The 12,550-nt window shown below is 40.1% G+C and overlaps 1 protein-coding gene across 13 annotated transcripts in view; it reads left to right on the top strand.

The window, feature by feature from the left end:
* LOC121857175 (1-phosphatidylinositol 4,5-bisphosphate phosphodiesterase eta-2-like) overlaps positions 1 to 12,550 on the top strand; it is a 163,423-nt gene that overhangs the window by 126,679 nt on the left and 24,194 nt on the right. For 11 of the 13 annotated variants that reach the window (XM_042353105.1, XM_042353099.1, XM_042353102.1 and 8 more), the window contains 4 exons: positions 128 to 337; positions 667 to 765; positions 2,551 to 2,642; positions 3,256 to 3,363. In XM_042353105.1, coding sequence (XP_042209039.1) covers positions 128 to 337; positions 667 to 765; positions 2,551 to 2,642; positions 3,256 to 3,363 — 509 coding nt within the window. Of the gene's footprint in view, positions 1 to 127; positions 338 to 666; positions 766 to 2,550; positions 2,643 to 2,951; positions 2,973 to 3,255; positions 3,364 to 12,550 lie in introns of all 13 variants that reach the window. The other 2 variants (XM_042353103.1, XM_042353104.1) reach the window with 2 other exon arrangements.

Below are 12,550 nucleotides of genomic sequence, written 5' to 3'. Positions count from 1 at the left end.
AATGATTTAGCATCTAGTGACTTTTGTGAACTTTGGTTTAGAGTTTTGATATTTTCAGAATTAAGATCTTTATAAACAGTTAATGTTCAAAATTTATGAATTTACTGAAAAAGTTTCTTTTCTACAGTGGATGTATGGGATGGTGACGATGGAGAACCGATTATATACCACGGCCACACGTTAACCTCTAAAATCACTCTTGCTGATGTGCTACGGGATGGTATCAAGGCTTATGCTTTTGAGGTCTCGCCATACCCAGTCATCCTCTCTATTGAGAACCATCTTGGTGTAGAACAGCAGAAGGTCATGGTGAACCTCATGAAGGATATCCTTGGAGGTAGGTTTGTAATTTACTTTGATTTTATAAGCATTGTACAGTACTTCCCAGATAAAGTACACTCCTTGTTGATTATAATGCAAGCAAATAAAGTTGTTGCTCTCCATATCTCCTCTCATAAAGTACATGAGAATATTTCTCTTAATCTTAAAGGAAATTTTGTTTTTAGCTGCTTCTGTCAGTTTTTTTAATACCAGTCGTTGGAGACTGTCTCACTTGTTCAAACAACTTTTTGACAAGCCTTCAGTGATGCAGCTTAAGACCAATTGTTGGTCAACTGTGTTATCATTAGGCGTGGTTTACCAATATAAATTCTTCTCCTTTGCCAGACATGCTTGCAACAGACCAAGCACCAGCAGACATAACAAGTGTACCATCTCCAGAGGAACTTAAAAATAAAATCATCATTAGAGGGAAAAAACCTCAAGGTAAGATATTCATTTTTTGCTGCTTAACTGAACCTAACCTAACCTGAATACACATTTCCATGTTCATATCTTTGGAAAACTTTTTGCTCAGTCCTTTACCAGATGACAACTTATACAGCTCGGGAGAAGTTTTGTTCTTTATTCCTTTCCTCGGTACAGTATGATCGTCGTTGAAGATTTATGTGATGGAATTCTAAATGAAACTTACTGACTTAATGCTGTTAGCTTTAGTGCATTGTAATTAGTTCCCTTCAACTGAATTAGTCTTTGCTCCCTTGTCAAAAATCTTTAGCTGTTTAATGCGACAAACATTGATACAGGTTCACAATCCCTTATCCGAAACCCTTGGGACCAGATGTGTTTCGGAATTCGGAATTTTTCGGATTTCAGAACGGTAGTACGGCACATATACCTTGTATAGTATTATGGTAACACCCTAGTGGGGTCTGTGGCAACACTCCTTCAGCAAACACATTAATGTTTCTGCAGCCAACCTTCTGAATATTCACACTCCTCTTCAATGTTCAGTTCCTCATGGTATATTTTAGCTTGTTTCATGACCATCAAACCAGTCAGTGGCATACATTCACTTTTTCGTTGTCGAATCCACTCAATCATCACACGGTCAAGATCTTCATTTTTTGCCCTAAGTAATGTTTTCCTACTTTTCATTAGTTTATGGTCATCACTGTCAGTGTAAAACTTCAACAACTTGTCTTTCTGTTTCTTTAAGTGATATACGTTGGTAGTTCCCACACCATATTCTTCAGTAAGACGCCACACCACGGTCAACCTTCTGTAATAACTCCACTTTCTGTGCTATTGATAATAAGAGATGCTTCCTTCTCTTCTCAAAGTTACCCATAGGGTTATCTGAAGCTCTTTCACATTTTCACAGTGAAATTAAACTTAAAATCACAAAATCACAAAAAATATCTGAGCAGCAGCAGCAGACGGAATTGCGGATGAGGGATTGTGGACCTGTATCAAGGTAGAGTAGAAGAATAGTTAGTCTCATATTGGGTTGTGAAAATCCTAGTTGGCAACTTTTTTGCTTAGCCACACCCCTTTGTTCCTCTAACTTGTACTACATGTGTGCCAGTAAGCATTATTGAGATCATTTTTCAGATTCCAAATTTACGGGTAGAAATGTAATAATTCTGTAATTTGGACTTTTTATTTCATAAATATAGAAGATATAATATGTGTTGTCAAATGTACATTATACTTTGATATTTTTACAACTTTGGTGGCTGTGTTAATGTAAGCTGTGCCTGTCTCAATTAAACTCAAAAATCAATTTGTGGTGTGGAGTAAATCACAGACTTTTAACTGCCACCTCAATGTAGAGTTGTCATGTCTCCTCCCACCCCTATCCTCCCATGTTCCTTCCTCCTTCCCTGCCAAATTCTTTTCATCCACAATGTTACATACAATAAGCCAAACACTGATAAGCTGATAGTCGCAAAGTGAAAATTAGAAATGAAAAACTAGGAGTGTTGGTGGTGCAGTACAGTACAGCGGTAACACTTGTATCTCGCACCTTTGAGTCCTGGGTTCAAGTCTTTGATAGAGATGGGAAGGGTGTTATAGAGTGTGACCTTGACAAACATCGCAGGGTTCCTCCGGATGCTCCAGTTAACTTCTGTACGGACACCGAACAATAACGAAGTAGCAAAACAAACCAGTTGCCCGAAAGGCTATTAACTGATAATTTGTGAAATGGTACAATAAAAGTTAAGACATTTCAAATGGCTTTGTTATAATTCCTATGTTATTTGCCAGGTAGTGAAGTGGAGTCAGATGATGATGATGATGATGATCAAGATACCATTGATTATATTGACAGTGATGATGGTGCTGCACAAACCAAAAAGGTAAGATTTGGATAATTATTGTACTGTACTGTACTGTTCTGTACTGTAATTTTTTTGCCATTTGTTCATATGACAGATGGCAATATTGTAGAATTATTTGTATTAAGTATTGTATAATTCCTCTTAAGTCTTGCTTGACTGGAACATTTCCAATTAATCTTTTGCTTAAATGTTACGAGACAGGCAAAATACAGTTATACACAAAGGTTAAATACTTTTAACAAGATTGGACTTAACATGATGGTGTTATATAGAACACCTTATTTTATATAATACATATACCAATAATATAATCACTTGTTTCTGCAGCTGGCATGCTACTATTATAAGGTATACTATGTACTGTACTACTAAGCACACATCCTCATAGCGAATGTTAGTAAAGACGCTTGATGTAGTTTTTTGTGCATCGTGTAGTAACTTGTGTGCAGTTATCTGACTTGAAGTTTCACCATATGTTCAGTTATGGGTGTCAAGAACTTTGTCATACAACCTTTGAAAGATATTCCAGTAGTTCAAGACAGTGAGAACAATGTTGACTCTCCTGACTCCCAGTAACTTTAGTGCTCCAGGTTCACCCTGTAAATGCCTTTGTTTCTTATCACTTGACTAGGATTTCTTCACTCCTCACCTTAAGACATTCTACCGCTCTTTTAGAAGCTCTATGAGGGCTAGGCAAAACTCCACAAAGAAGCGCAGTGTATCACAGCAACCAGAGCAGGTAGTATATGACTACCCCTGTTACGGCCTGTATGACATGCTTGCTTGGAACAAATCCGTGGTTTAGTTTTGTATTGATTTTTTTCCTACTTTATTTGTCCCTTAATCTGTTTTGTCATAAACCTGTTAGAACTTGTTTGTAGCTTAGTGCAAAGGTTAGCTTATAGAAGACTACAGTATTTATGATCATTTCTCTCATTTTAAAAGAATGATAAGAAAAACTCACTGAAATCTATTTATCATTAAAGAATGTAAATCATAAATATTTACATTCAGTGATGTGTGTGTTTCTTGCATGAGTAGAATTGGTTCTCTTCTGCTCTTGTTGGTGTCATGATTCAGTTTGTTGTTGCCTCATTAAGTTCAGTGTTGGTCAGTACTTTTCCTAACTGATGGGTTTTATATACAGTAAGTGATTTCAATGTTTCTAGGTACTGTACAAGTATTATTGTTTAAGATTGTTCTTATTACTCATCTTCATATATGACAAATTAGTACAGTACTGTAACCATGAAGTTATGTTTGAAGAATTAAGTGTCGGTGTTGCTACTTGAACTGTTGTGATCCTGTAGTGCAGTTTACAGGTTCTCTAACACACCTGAGGATATATTCATCTGGAGATACAGTACAGTACAGAGAGGAGAACAAGATGAAAAAAAAGCATTACTAATAAGTACAGTAAGGAACACAGGATATACAGAATACCCTCCCAATATTGGACTAATTCTTGCAAGCCTGTCTGATATTGGGAGGATTCTGTTATTGAGAATATCCAGCGTGGATTTATCTGTTATTGGGAGGGTTTACTGTATCAATTGCTGAATACTCGCAATTTAGCGGAAAGCGTATTTTTTTCCGTGATTATTTGCTCGATTTAGTGAACTACGGAGGGGGGGGGGATTACATTTTTACTTGTGCACTAAGAAATGTATATTCCCTTTGTGTTTGCCCTTTACTGTACGGTATAGTATAATGTTTATCATATTTGATTCATATTAGTTTTCATAAGGAATTTCTTTAATTCCTTTTTGTTTATTTTAGTTTTGAAGTGTGTAGCATAAAGTCTTGTTTCTTTTATTGTGATTATTATGTATACAGTGAACCCTCGAAGGTCAGGACCCAGTAAATCCGGATTTCGGAAGATTCGGACAGAAAAAATGGGGTTCTATGAAGCATTCCCAAAACAGAGCAAAGAATATTGTATGCCCGTGGGTGCTGGTTAACCGGTCGGTTGCGCTGGACACAGGTGCCAGAGGAGGTGTGAAACGGTTGACAATTGTTGTTTGTGGGAATATTATTTCATTCACTCTAATAATGATACAATGTTTATTATGTTATTATAGGTAAATGATGGTTTATTTAATTTGTTTATCGCTGTGCCCGTCACCGTTTTCAAATCGGACTACAAGATAGGTATTTCTCCCATATGTACTTCAATGATAAGCCTGGCAACGGGTGCTGGTTAGGGGAGTGACCACCTGTCATCTGCTCTCCTCCCTCCCTGTCGTATTTCACTGGATTTACTGTTATTATTGGTGTTTACTGATATAATAGTGTTTAATAGTGATTAATCATGGCATTGTAGCCAGGTTAGCTCATCACTGTAACCACCAGGCTACTGGGCCAAGCTGTGAGGTGTTACAGATGTTTTTCAACTCGTATTTTTGGGCAGATATATTTGTAACTTTCTTAATTTATTTTTACTCATTTACTTGTACAGTCATTGCTGCTACAACACGATAGTTGCGTTCTTGTGAAACCTCGCGCTATAGAAATTCACGCAATAAAAATAACAGGGCTTATGGAGAAAATGGGGTTAGGTGCAGATTACTCGAAATTGAAACGAATATAGTAGTTAGCCTAACACATCGAGCTTCTCTTAAGTGTTATAGCCTTTCTTTTACGTTCACCACTAGCTATTCGATCACCAGAACTCTTCTTGGAAAGATTCTTCCTCCCTTGTCTTTCCATATTTGTGGCTAACACAACAAAATTGGAGAAAATAGCAAAAATCACGGACACTTCACAGAGTAATCGACAGAGTCCGCGCGATTCAACTGAACACGTGATGTAAACAGAGAGCGTTGGTGTAAACCTTTATTAGTTCGCACTGCGAAACATTCTTTTTACTTATTTTTCATACAGTATTTATGGGTAACATAAATTTGACCCCCAAAGAAAGAAATTTATAGTGTCTCTCAAAAAACACTTCACAAACAAAAGACACAAATCATTTGAACATGTGATGTCGAACGTGAACTGTAAACATTGCATAACCCCGCGCCACACTACACTTAAAACGTCGAGGATGAAATCGTGTTATAGCCAACATTCATATGCAAAAGTTCGCGTTTTACATACAGCTTTCCTCTATTCATTAATTGCGTTACGACCAATTTGCGTTGACAAAACACGCGTTGTAGCAGAAATGACTGTACTTGCCATCCTAAATACATTTTATGATAAAAGTAAAAGAAATAATTGTCCTAAGAGCAAACCTGTACTCAAATGTACTGAGTTAATTACTAAAAGTTTTATGTCTAGTGCAAACAATGTGATGTTTATATTAAAATTAATTGCTGTCTTGCAAGAATTCCAGCATTTTATAAGCTAAAACTTAAACTCCTTCTATTTGACTGATAACTACACACTTGGTAATCTCCCTGCCTAACACCTGTCCTCCCAGCCAGGGTGAGGGTAGTTTTAGGCTTAACTTATATAATGTCACTAGACTTAGCAGGGATGTAACTTGCATTGCTGGAATCCTTGCAAGACCACAATTAATTTTAATATAAACATCACAGTTTGCACAAGAGATAAAATCTTTTGTCCTCTAGTGTAGTACATTTGAGTACAAATGAGTACAGTAATATACTGCTTAAAATTATGGCTTTCACAGAAAAAGGTTTGTATAACTAACCCCAGTGGTGAAGATGTTATGTACTCTATTTTTGGTGTTATTTATATTATTTTTTGTTTTATTCATTTAGTACATTTGGACAATTGACTTTTTGAGACAGGTGGTCTCCCTTTTAGTCTGGATCATTGGGGGTTCACTGTATTGTTGCTTTGGCATAATTAGGCTGTTCGCAGATCTAAATAATACAATACTGCACAGTATAAATCAGTGACATAAGATTTGGAACATTTATAAATCCTGAACCTTTACAAGTATTCCAATTAAAAACTTCCATACTTTATCATCAAAATATACACAAGAAACTTTTAGTTTTAATTTTTAACAGGTGGTGAGTTTTTCCAAAACTTCTAAAAAATAAAAATAAATCACTATTTTATCTTCTGTATGTAAGTGTTCAATTTAAGTCACAAAACTAGCAAAAAATGTCCAGAAATGCCAACCAAACCTTAATGAGAGGATCCTGGTGGTGACGTGCGATTCTTCGGCTGTAACGTCTTGGTGTTTTAGTCATCTTAAGTTGTATTTACTTCACATGATGCTGAAGAAGACAAGGTGAGGGCATATGAATGTAATTAACTGCCATGGGTCACGATGTTAGTCTGTTCCTATAAACAATGGTGTAAACTGTACATTAGGAGTTACCATGTCAAGTTTTCTTGGTTCATTTATTGTCAATATAAGAACATAAGAATGGAGGAAACTGCAGCGGGCCTATTGGCCCATACTGGGCAGTCCCGTTTACACCCAACCCCTATTGCTCATATGAGCATCCAACCTATGTTAGAAGCAATTCAGCGTATTCGAGTTAATGATGATATTTGGTAACTTGTTCCATTCATCCACTACTGTTTCCAAACCAGTGTTTACCTATTTCACGCCTAAATCTAAATTTGTCTAATTTAAAACCATTGTTACGAGTTCGCTCCTGGTTGGATAGTTTGAGTACCTTTGTAATGTCCCCTTTGTTTAGCCCTGCCTTCCACTTATACACCTCTATCAGGTCGCCCATGCTCTACGTCTCTCAAGATGCTTTAACCTGTCTCTATACTCAAGGTTCCTAAAGCCCGGGATTAGTCTTGTCATTCTCCTCTGAATTCTTTCCAAGGATTCTATATCCATTCTGTAATATGGTGACCAGAACTGAACTGCGTAATCCAGGTGTGGTCTCACAAGAGCAAGATACAGTTTTAGGATGACCTCGCTAGTCTTGTAACTAACACTCCTTTGTATGAACCCAAGTACTTTATTAGCCTTGTTACGAGCAAAAACACAGTTTACTTGGCTTAAGGTTCCTACTTATCATTACTCCTAAATCTCTCTCGCGAGTCGGATTTCTCATGGCATCGTTGTCATCTGGTATCTGGTTTCCCTGTTTACATCTCCTATACTGAGTACTTTACATTTGTCGACGTTGAATTTCATCTGCCATTTTTCAGACCATTCGAGAAATTTGTTTAGATCTTCCTGTAGTTTTGCCGAGTCCTCGTCAGATTTGATAACACGTCCTATTTTAGTGTCATCAGCAAATTTACTTATGTTGCTGTCGATGCCGATATCTATGTCGTTTATGTATATAATAAATAATAATGGTCCAAGTACTGAGCCTTGGGGAACTCCACTTGTGACGTTGCTCCAATGGGACTTATAGTGCCGTTAATGCTCACTGCTGTTTCGTCCCTAAAAATCACGCCCTAATCCATTTAAGGATGTCACCTTGATGCCATGAGCCTTTACCTTCTAATTAGTTCGTGGGGGACCTCAGTTGAGCAGCTGCTTTAAGTCGAGATATACCACATCATAATTGTGCCCCTCGTCCACCGATTCGAAAACTGATGAAAAGAATGTTAATAGATTAGTTAGGCAAGAACGTCCGCTTGTGAAGCCATGCTGGGAATCATTGATCAATCGGTGCTTCTCCAGGTGATTTCGAATAGAGTTTGAAATGATTGCTTCCAGTAATTTGCCTACTATTGATGTTAAACTGATTGGGCGGTAGTTAGAGGATAGTGATCTATCCCCCTTCTTGAAAATCGGTATTACATTCGCTATCCTCCAGGATTCTGGTACTACACCTGTTTTTAATGACATGTTAAACAACTTGCTAAGGGCATACTAAGCTCTTCCTTACATTCCTTTCATGACTTAAGTCTTATTGATGTTATATGTCTCGACAGAATTTTAAGTCAATGCATGTAAGTTTGGTCCCAGTGGCACATTGTATTCTGAATAGATATGATGCAGATATTGAAATATTTAATCACAGAGTTGCAGTCATTGTTTGGGCTTTCCTCAGGTGTGGTGTTGTCCAGAAATATTTAAAGAGGCTGCATTTTAGGTCCCTTGGCCCTACCAAAACATTATTACTTTCCCCACTCAGGGGCATTGAGCAAAGTGTTTCCTGTGCTACATATGTCACCTAATTACAGTCGGCAGTGTGTGAGTTAAGTAGTCCCAAGTTTCAACGTGGTGCACTGAATATATTTGAAAATGTCATGAAATATCAGTTTCTATTACTAACATGCTATGTGATGTTAACAAAAATTAAATACAGTGCAGTATACAGTATGAAAGAAGATTTTAAAAGTAAATCTCCATAAACCTGGACAGTTCTGTGTCCAGTAACACAAACTTGGAAGAAAGAAGCAGAAGTAAATATAAAACCCATTGTGCTTTATAATCGACATTAATTATACCCTGTATATATATGACAATATATTGAGGAAGATCATCAAGTTTGAGAAACTATATATTTTGGGGAAAAGTTGGAAGTCATGAGCACATTGCAGCTATGTAAAATAATTTGCAATAACTTTTCAAATCCTTGCAGTGCAGTACAAGCAAATGTATTTTTTATTCTAGCAAAGTGCAGGACTTCATGTGGAACTTGACCCTTTGTGTGCTGAATATAATTGTGTGACACTAGCCAAATAAACTCTAAAAAGTGGTGTCTCCTCAGTGAAGGGGTTAGTAGAGATAGTTCATTAACCCCTGGTGTATGGGGGTCCTTCTGTGGTAAGGGGTTAGTAGAGATAGTTCATTAACCCCTGGTGTATGGGGGTCCTCCTGTGGTAAGGGGTTAGTAGAGATAGTTCATTAACCCCTGGTGTATGGGGGTCCTCCTGTGGTAAGGGGTTAGTAGAGATAGTTCATAACCCTGGTGTTGGGGGTCCTCTGTGTAAGGGGTTAGTAGAGATAGTTCATTAACCCCTGGTGTATGGGGTCCTTTGTGGTGGGTTAGTAGAGATAGTTCATTAACCCTTGTGTCCTTCTGTGGTGGGTTAGTAGAGATAGTTCAACCCCTGGTGTATGGGGGGTCCCCTGTGTAAGGGGTTAGTAGATAGTTCATTAACCCCTGGTGTGGGGGTCCTCTGTGGTAAGGGTTAGTAGAGATAGTTCATTAACCCCTGGTGTATGGGGGTCCTTCTGTGGTGGGGTTAGTAGAGATAGTTCATTAACCCTGGTGTATGGGGTCCTCCTGTGGTAAGGGTTAGTAGGAGATAGTTCATTAACCCCTGGTGTGTGGTCTCCTGTGGTAAGGGGTTAGTAGAGATAGTTCATTAACCCTGGTGTATGGGGGTCTCTGTGGTAAGGGGTTAGTAGAGATAGTTCATTAACCCCTGGTGTATGGGGGTCCTTCTGTGGTAGGGGGTTAGTAGAGATAGTTCATTAACCCCTGGTATGGGGGTCCTTCTGTGGTAAGGGGTTAGTAGAGATAGTTCATTAACCCCGGTGTATGGGGGAGTCCTTCTGTGGTAAGGGGTTAGTAGAGATAGTTCATTAACCCCTGGTGTATGGGGGTCCTTCTGTGGTAAGGGTTAGTAGAGATAGTTCATTAACCCCTGGTATGGGGTCTCCTGTGGTAAGGTAGAGATAGTTCATTAACCCCTGGTGTATGGGGTCTCCTGTGGTATTAGTAGAGATAGTTCATTAACCCTGTTGGGTCTCCTGTGTGGGTTAGGATAGTTATTAACCTGGTGGGGGCCCAGGTAAGGGGTTAGTAGAGATAGTTCATTAACCCCTGTGTATGGGGGTCTCTGTGGTAAGGGGTTATAGAGATAGTCTTACACCCTGGTGTATGGGTCCTCCTGGGTAAGGGGTTAGTAGAGATAGTTCATTAACCCCTGGTGTGGGGGGTCCTTCTGTGGTAAGGGTTGTAGAGATAGTTCATTAACCCTGGTGTATGGGGGTCCTCTGTGGTAAGGGTTAGTAGAGATAGTTCATTAACCCCTGGTGTATGGGAGTCCTTTCTGTGGTAGGTTAGTAGAGATAGTTCATTAACCCTGGTGTATGGGCCTTGTGTAAGGGTTAAGAGATAGTTCATTAACCCCGGTGTATGGGGGGTCCTCTGTAAGGGGTTAGTAGAGATAGTTCATTAACCCCTGGTGTATGGGGGTCCTCCTTGGTAAGGGTTAGTAGAGATAGTTCATTAACCCCTGGTGTATGGGGGTCCTTCTGTGTGAAGAGGAGATAGTTCACCCTGGTGTGTCCTGTGGTAGGGGTTAGTAGAGATAGTTCATTAACCCCTGGTGTATGGGGTCCCCTGTGGTAAGGTTGGGTGTAGAGATAGTTCATTAACCCTGGTATGGGGGGTCCTTCTGTGGTAAGGGGTTAGTAGGTAGATAGTTCATAACCCCGGTGTATGGGGGGTCCTTCTGTGGTAAGGGGTTAGTAGAGATAGTTCATTAACCCCTGGGGGGTCCTGGGTAGTTGAGAGATGTATAACCCCGGTGTATGGGGGTCCTGTGTAAGGGGTTAGTAGAGATAGTTAACCCCTGGTGTATGGGGGTCTGTATGGGGGGTCCTTCTGTGGTAAGGGGTTAGTAGAGATAGTTCATAACCCCTGTGTATGGGGGTCCTTCTGTAAGGGGTTAGTAGAGATAGTTCATTAACCCTGGTGTATGGGGGTCCTTCTTGCAAGGGTTAGTTGAGATAGTTCATTAACCCCTGTGTATGGGGTCCTCCTGTGGTAAGGGGTGAGATAGTTCATTAAACCCCTGGTGTATGGGGTCCTCCTGTGGTGGGTTAGTAGAGATAGTTCATTAACCCCTGGTATGGGGGGTCCTCTGTGGTAAGGGGTTAGTAGAGATAGTTCATTAACCCCTGGTGTATGGGGGTCTCTGTGGTAAGGGTTAGTAGAGATAGTTCATTAACCCCTGGTGTATAGGGGTCCTCCTGTGGTAAGGGGTTAGTAGAGATAGTTCATTAACCCCTGGTCGAGGATGTTATGTGTATGGGGGTCCTTCTGTGGTAAGGGGTTAGTAGAGATAGTTCATTAACCCCTGGTGTATGGGGGCCCCTGGGTGTTAGTAGAGATAGTACCCTGTATGGGGGTCCTCTGTGGTAAGGGGTTAGTAGAGATGTTCATTAACCCTTGGTATGGGGTCTCTGTGGTAGGGGTTAGTAGAGATAGTTCATTAACCCTGGTGTATGGGGGTCCTTCTGTGGTAAGGGTTAGTAGAGATAGTTCATTAACCCCTGGTGTATGGGGGTCTCCTGTAAGGGGTTAGTAGAGATAGTTCATTAACCCCTGGTGTATGGGGGTCCTTCTGTAGGTGTTAGTAGAGATGTTCATTAACCCTGGTGTATGGGGTCCTTCTGTGGTAAGGGGTTAGTAGAGATAGTTCACAACCCTGTATGGGGGTCCTTCTGTGGTAAGGTAGTAGAGATAGTCTATTAACCCCTGGTGTATGGGGGTCCTTCTGTAAGGGGTTAGTGAGATAGTTCATTAACCCCGTGTGTATGGGGGTCCTCCTGTGGTAAGGGGTTAGTAGATGTTCAACCCCTGGGGGTCCTCTGGAGGGTCGAGATAGTCGTTAACCCCTGGTGTGTGTCCTTTGGAGATAGTTCATTAACCCCTGGTGTATGGGGGTTCCCTGGTAAGGGTTAGTAGAGATAGTTCACAACCCTGGGTATGGGGTCCTTCTGTGGTAAGGGGTTAGTAGAGATAGTTCATTAACCCCTGGTGTATGGGGGGTCCTCCTGTGGTAAGGGGTTAGTAGAGATAGTTCATTAACCCCTGGTGTATGGGTCCTTCTGAAGGGGTTAGAGAGTTCATAACCCCTGGTGTATGGGGGTCCTCCTCAGGGGTAGAGATAGTTCATTAACCCCTGGTATGGGGGTCCCTGTAAGGGGTTAGTAGAGATAGTTCATTAACCCTGGTGTATGGGGGGTCCTTCTGTGGTAAGGGTTAGTAGAGATAGTTCATTAACCCCTGGTGTATGGGGGTCCTCCTGTGGTAAGGGGTTAGTAGAGATAGTTCATTAACCCC

The sequence above is a fragment of the Homarus americanus genome, unplaced genomic scaffold (genome assembly GCF_018991925.1).
Source record: "Homarus americanus isolate GMGI-L3 unplaced genomic scaffold, GMGI_Hamer_2.0 scaffold20465, whole genome shotgun sequence".
Lineage (NCBI taxonomy): Eukaryota > Metazoa > Arthropoda > Malacostraca > Decapoda > Nephropidae > Homarus > Homarus americanus.
The sequence above is the reverse complement of the archived record's forward strand: the minus strand, read 5'-3'. Positions and strand labels throughout refer to the sequence as shown.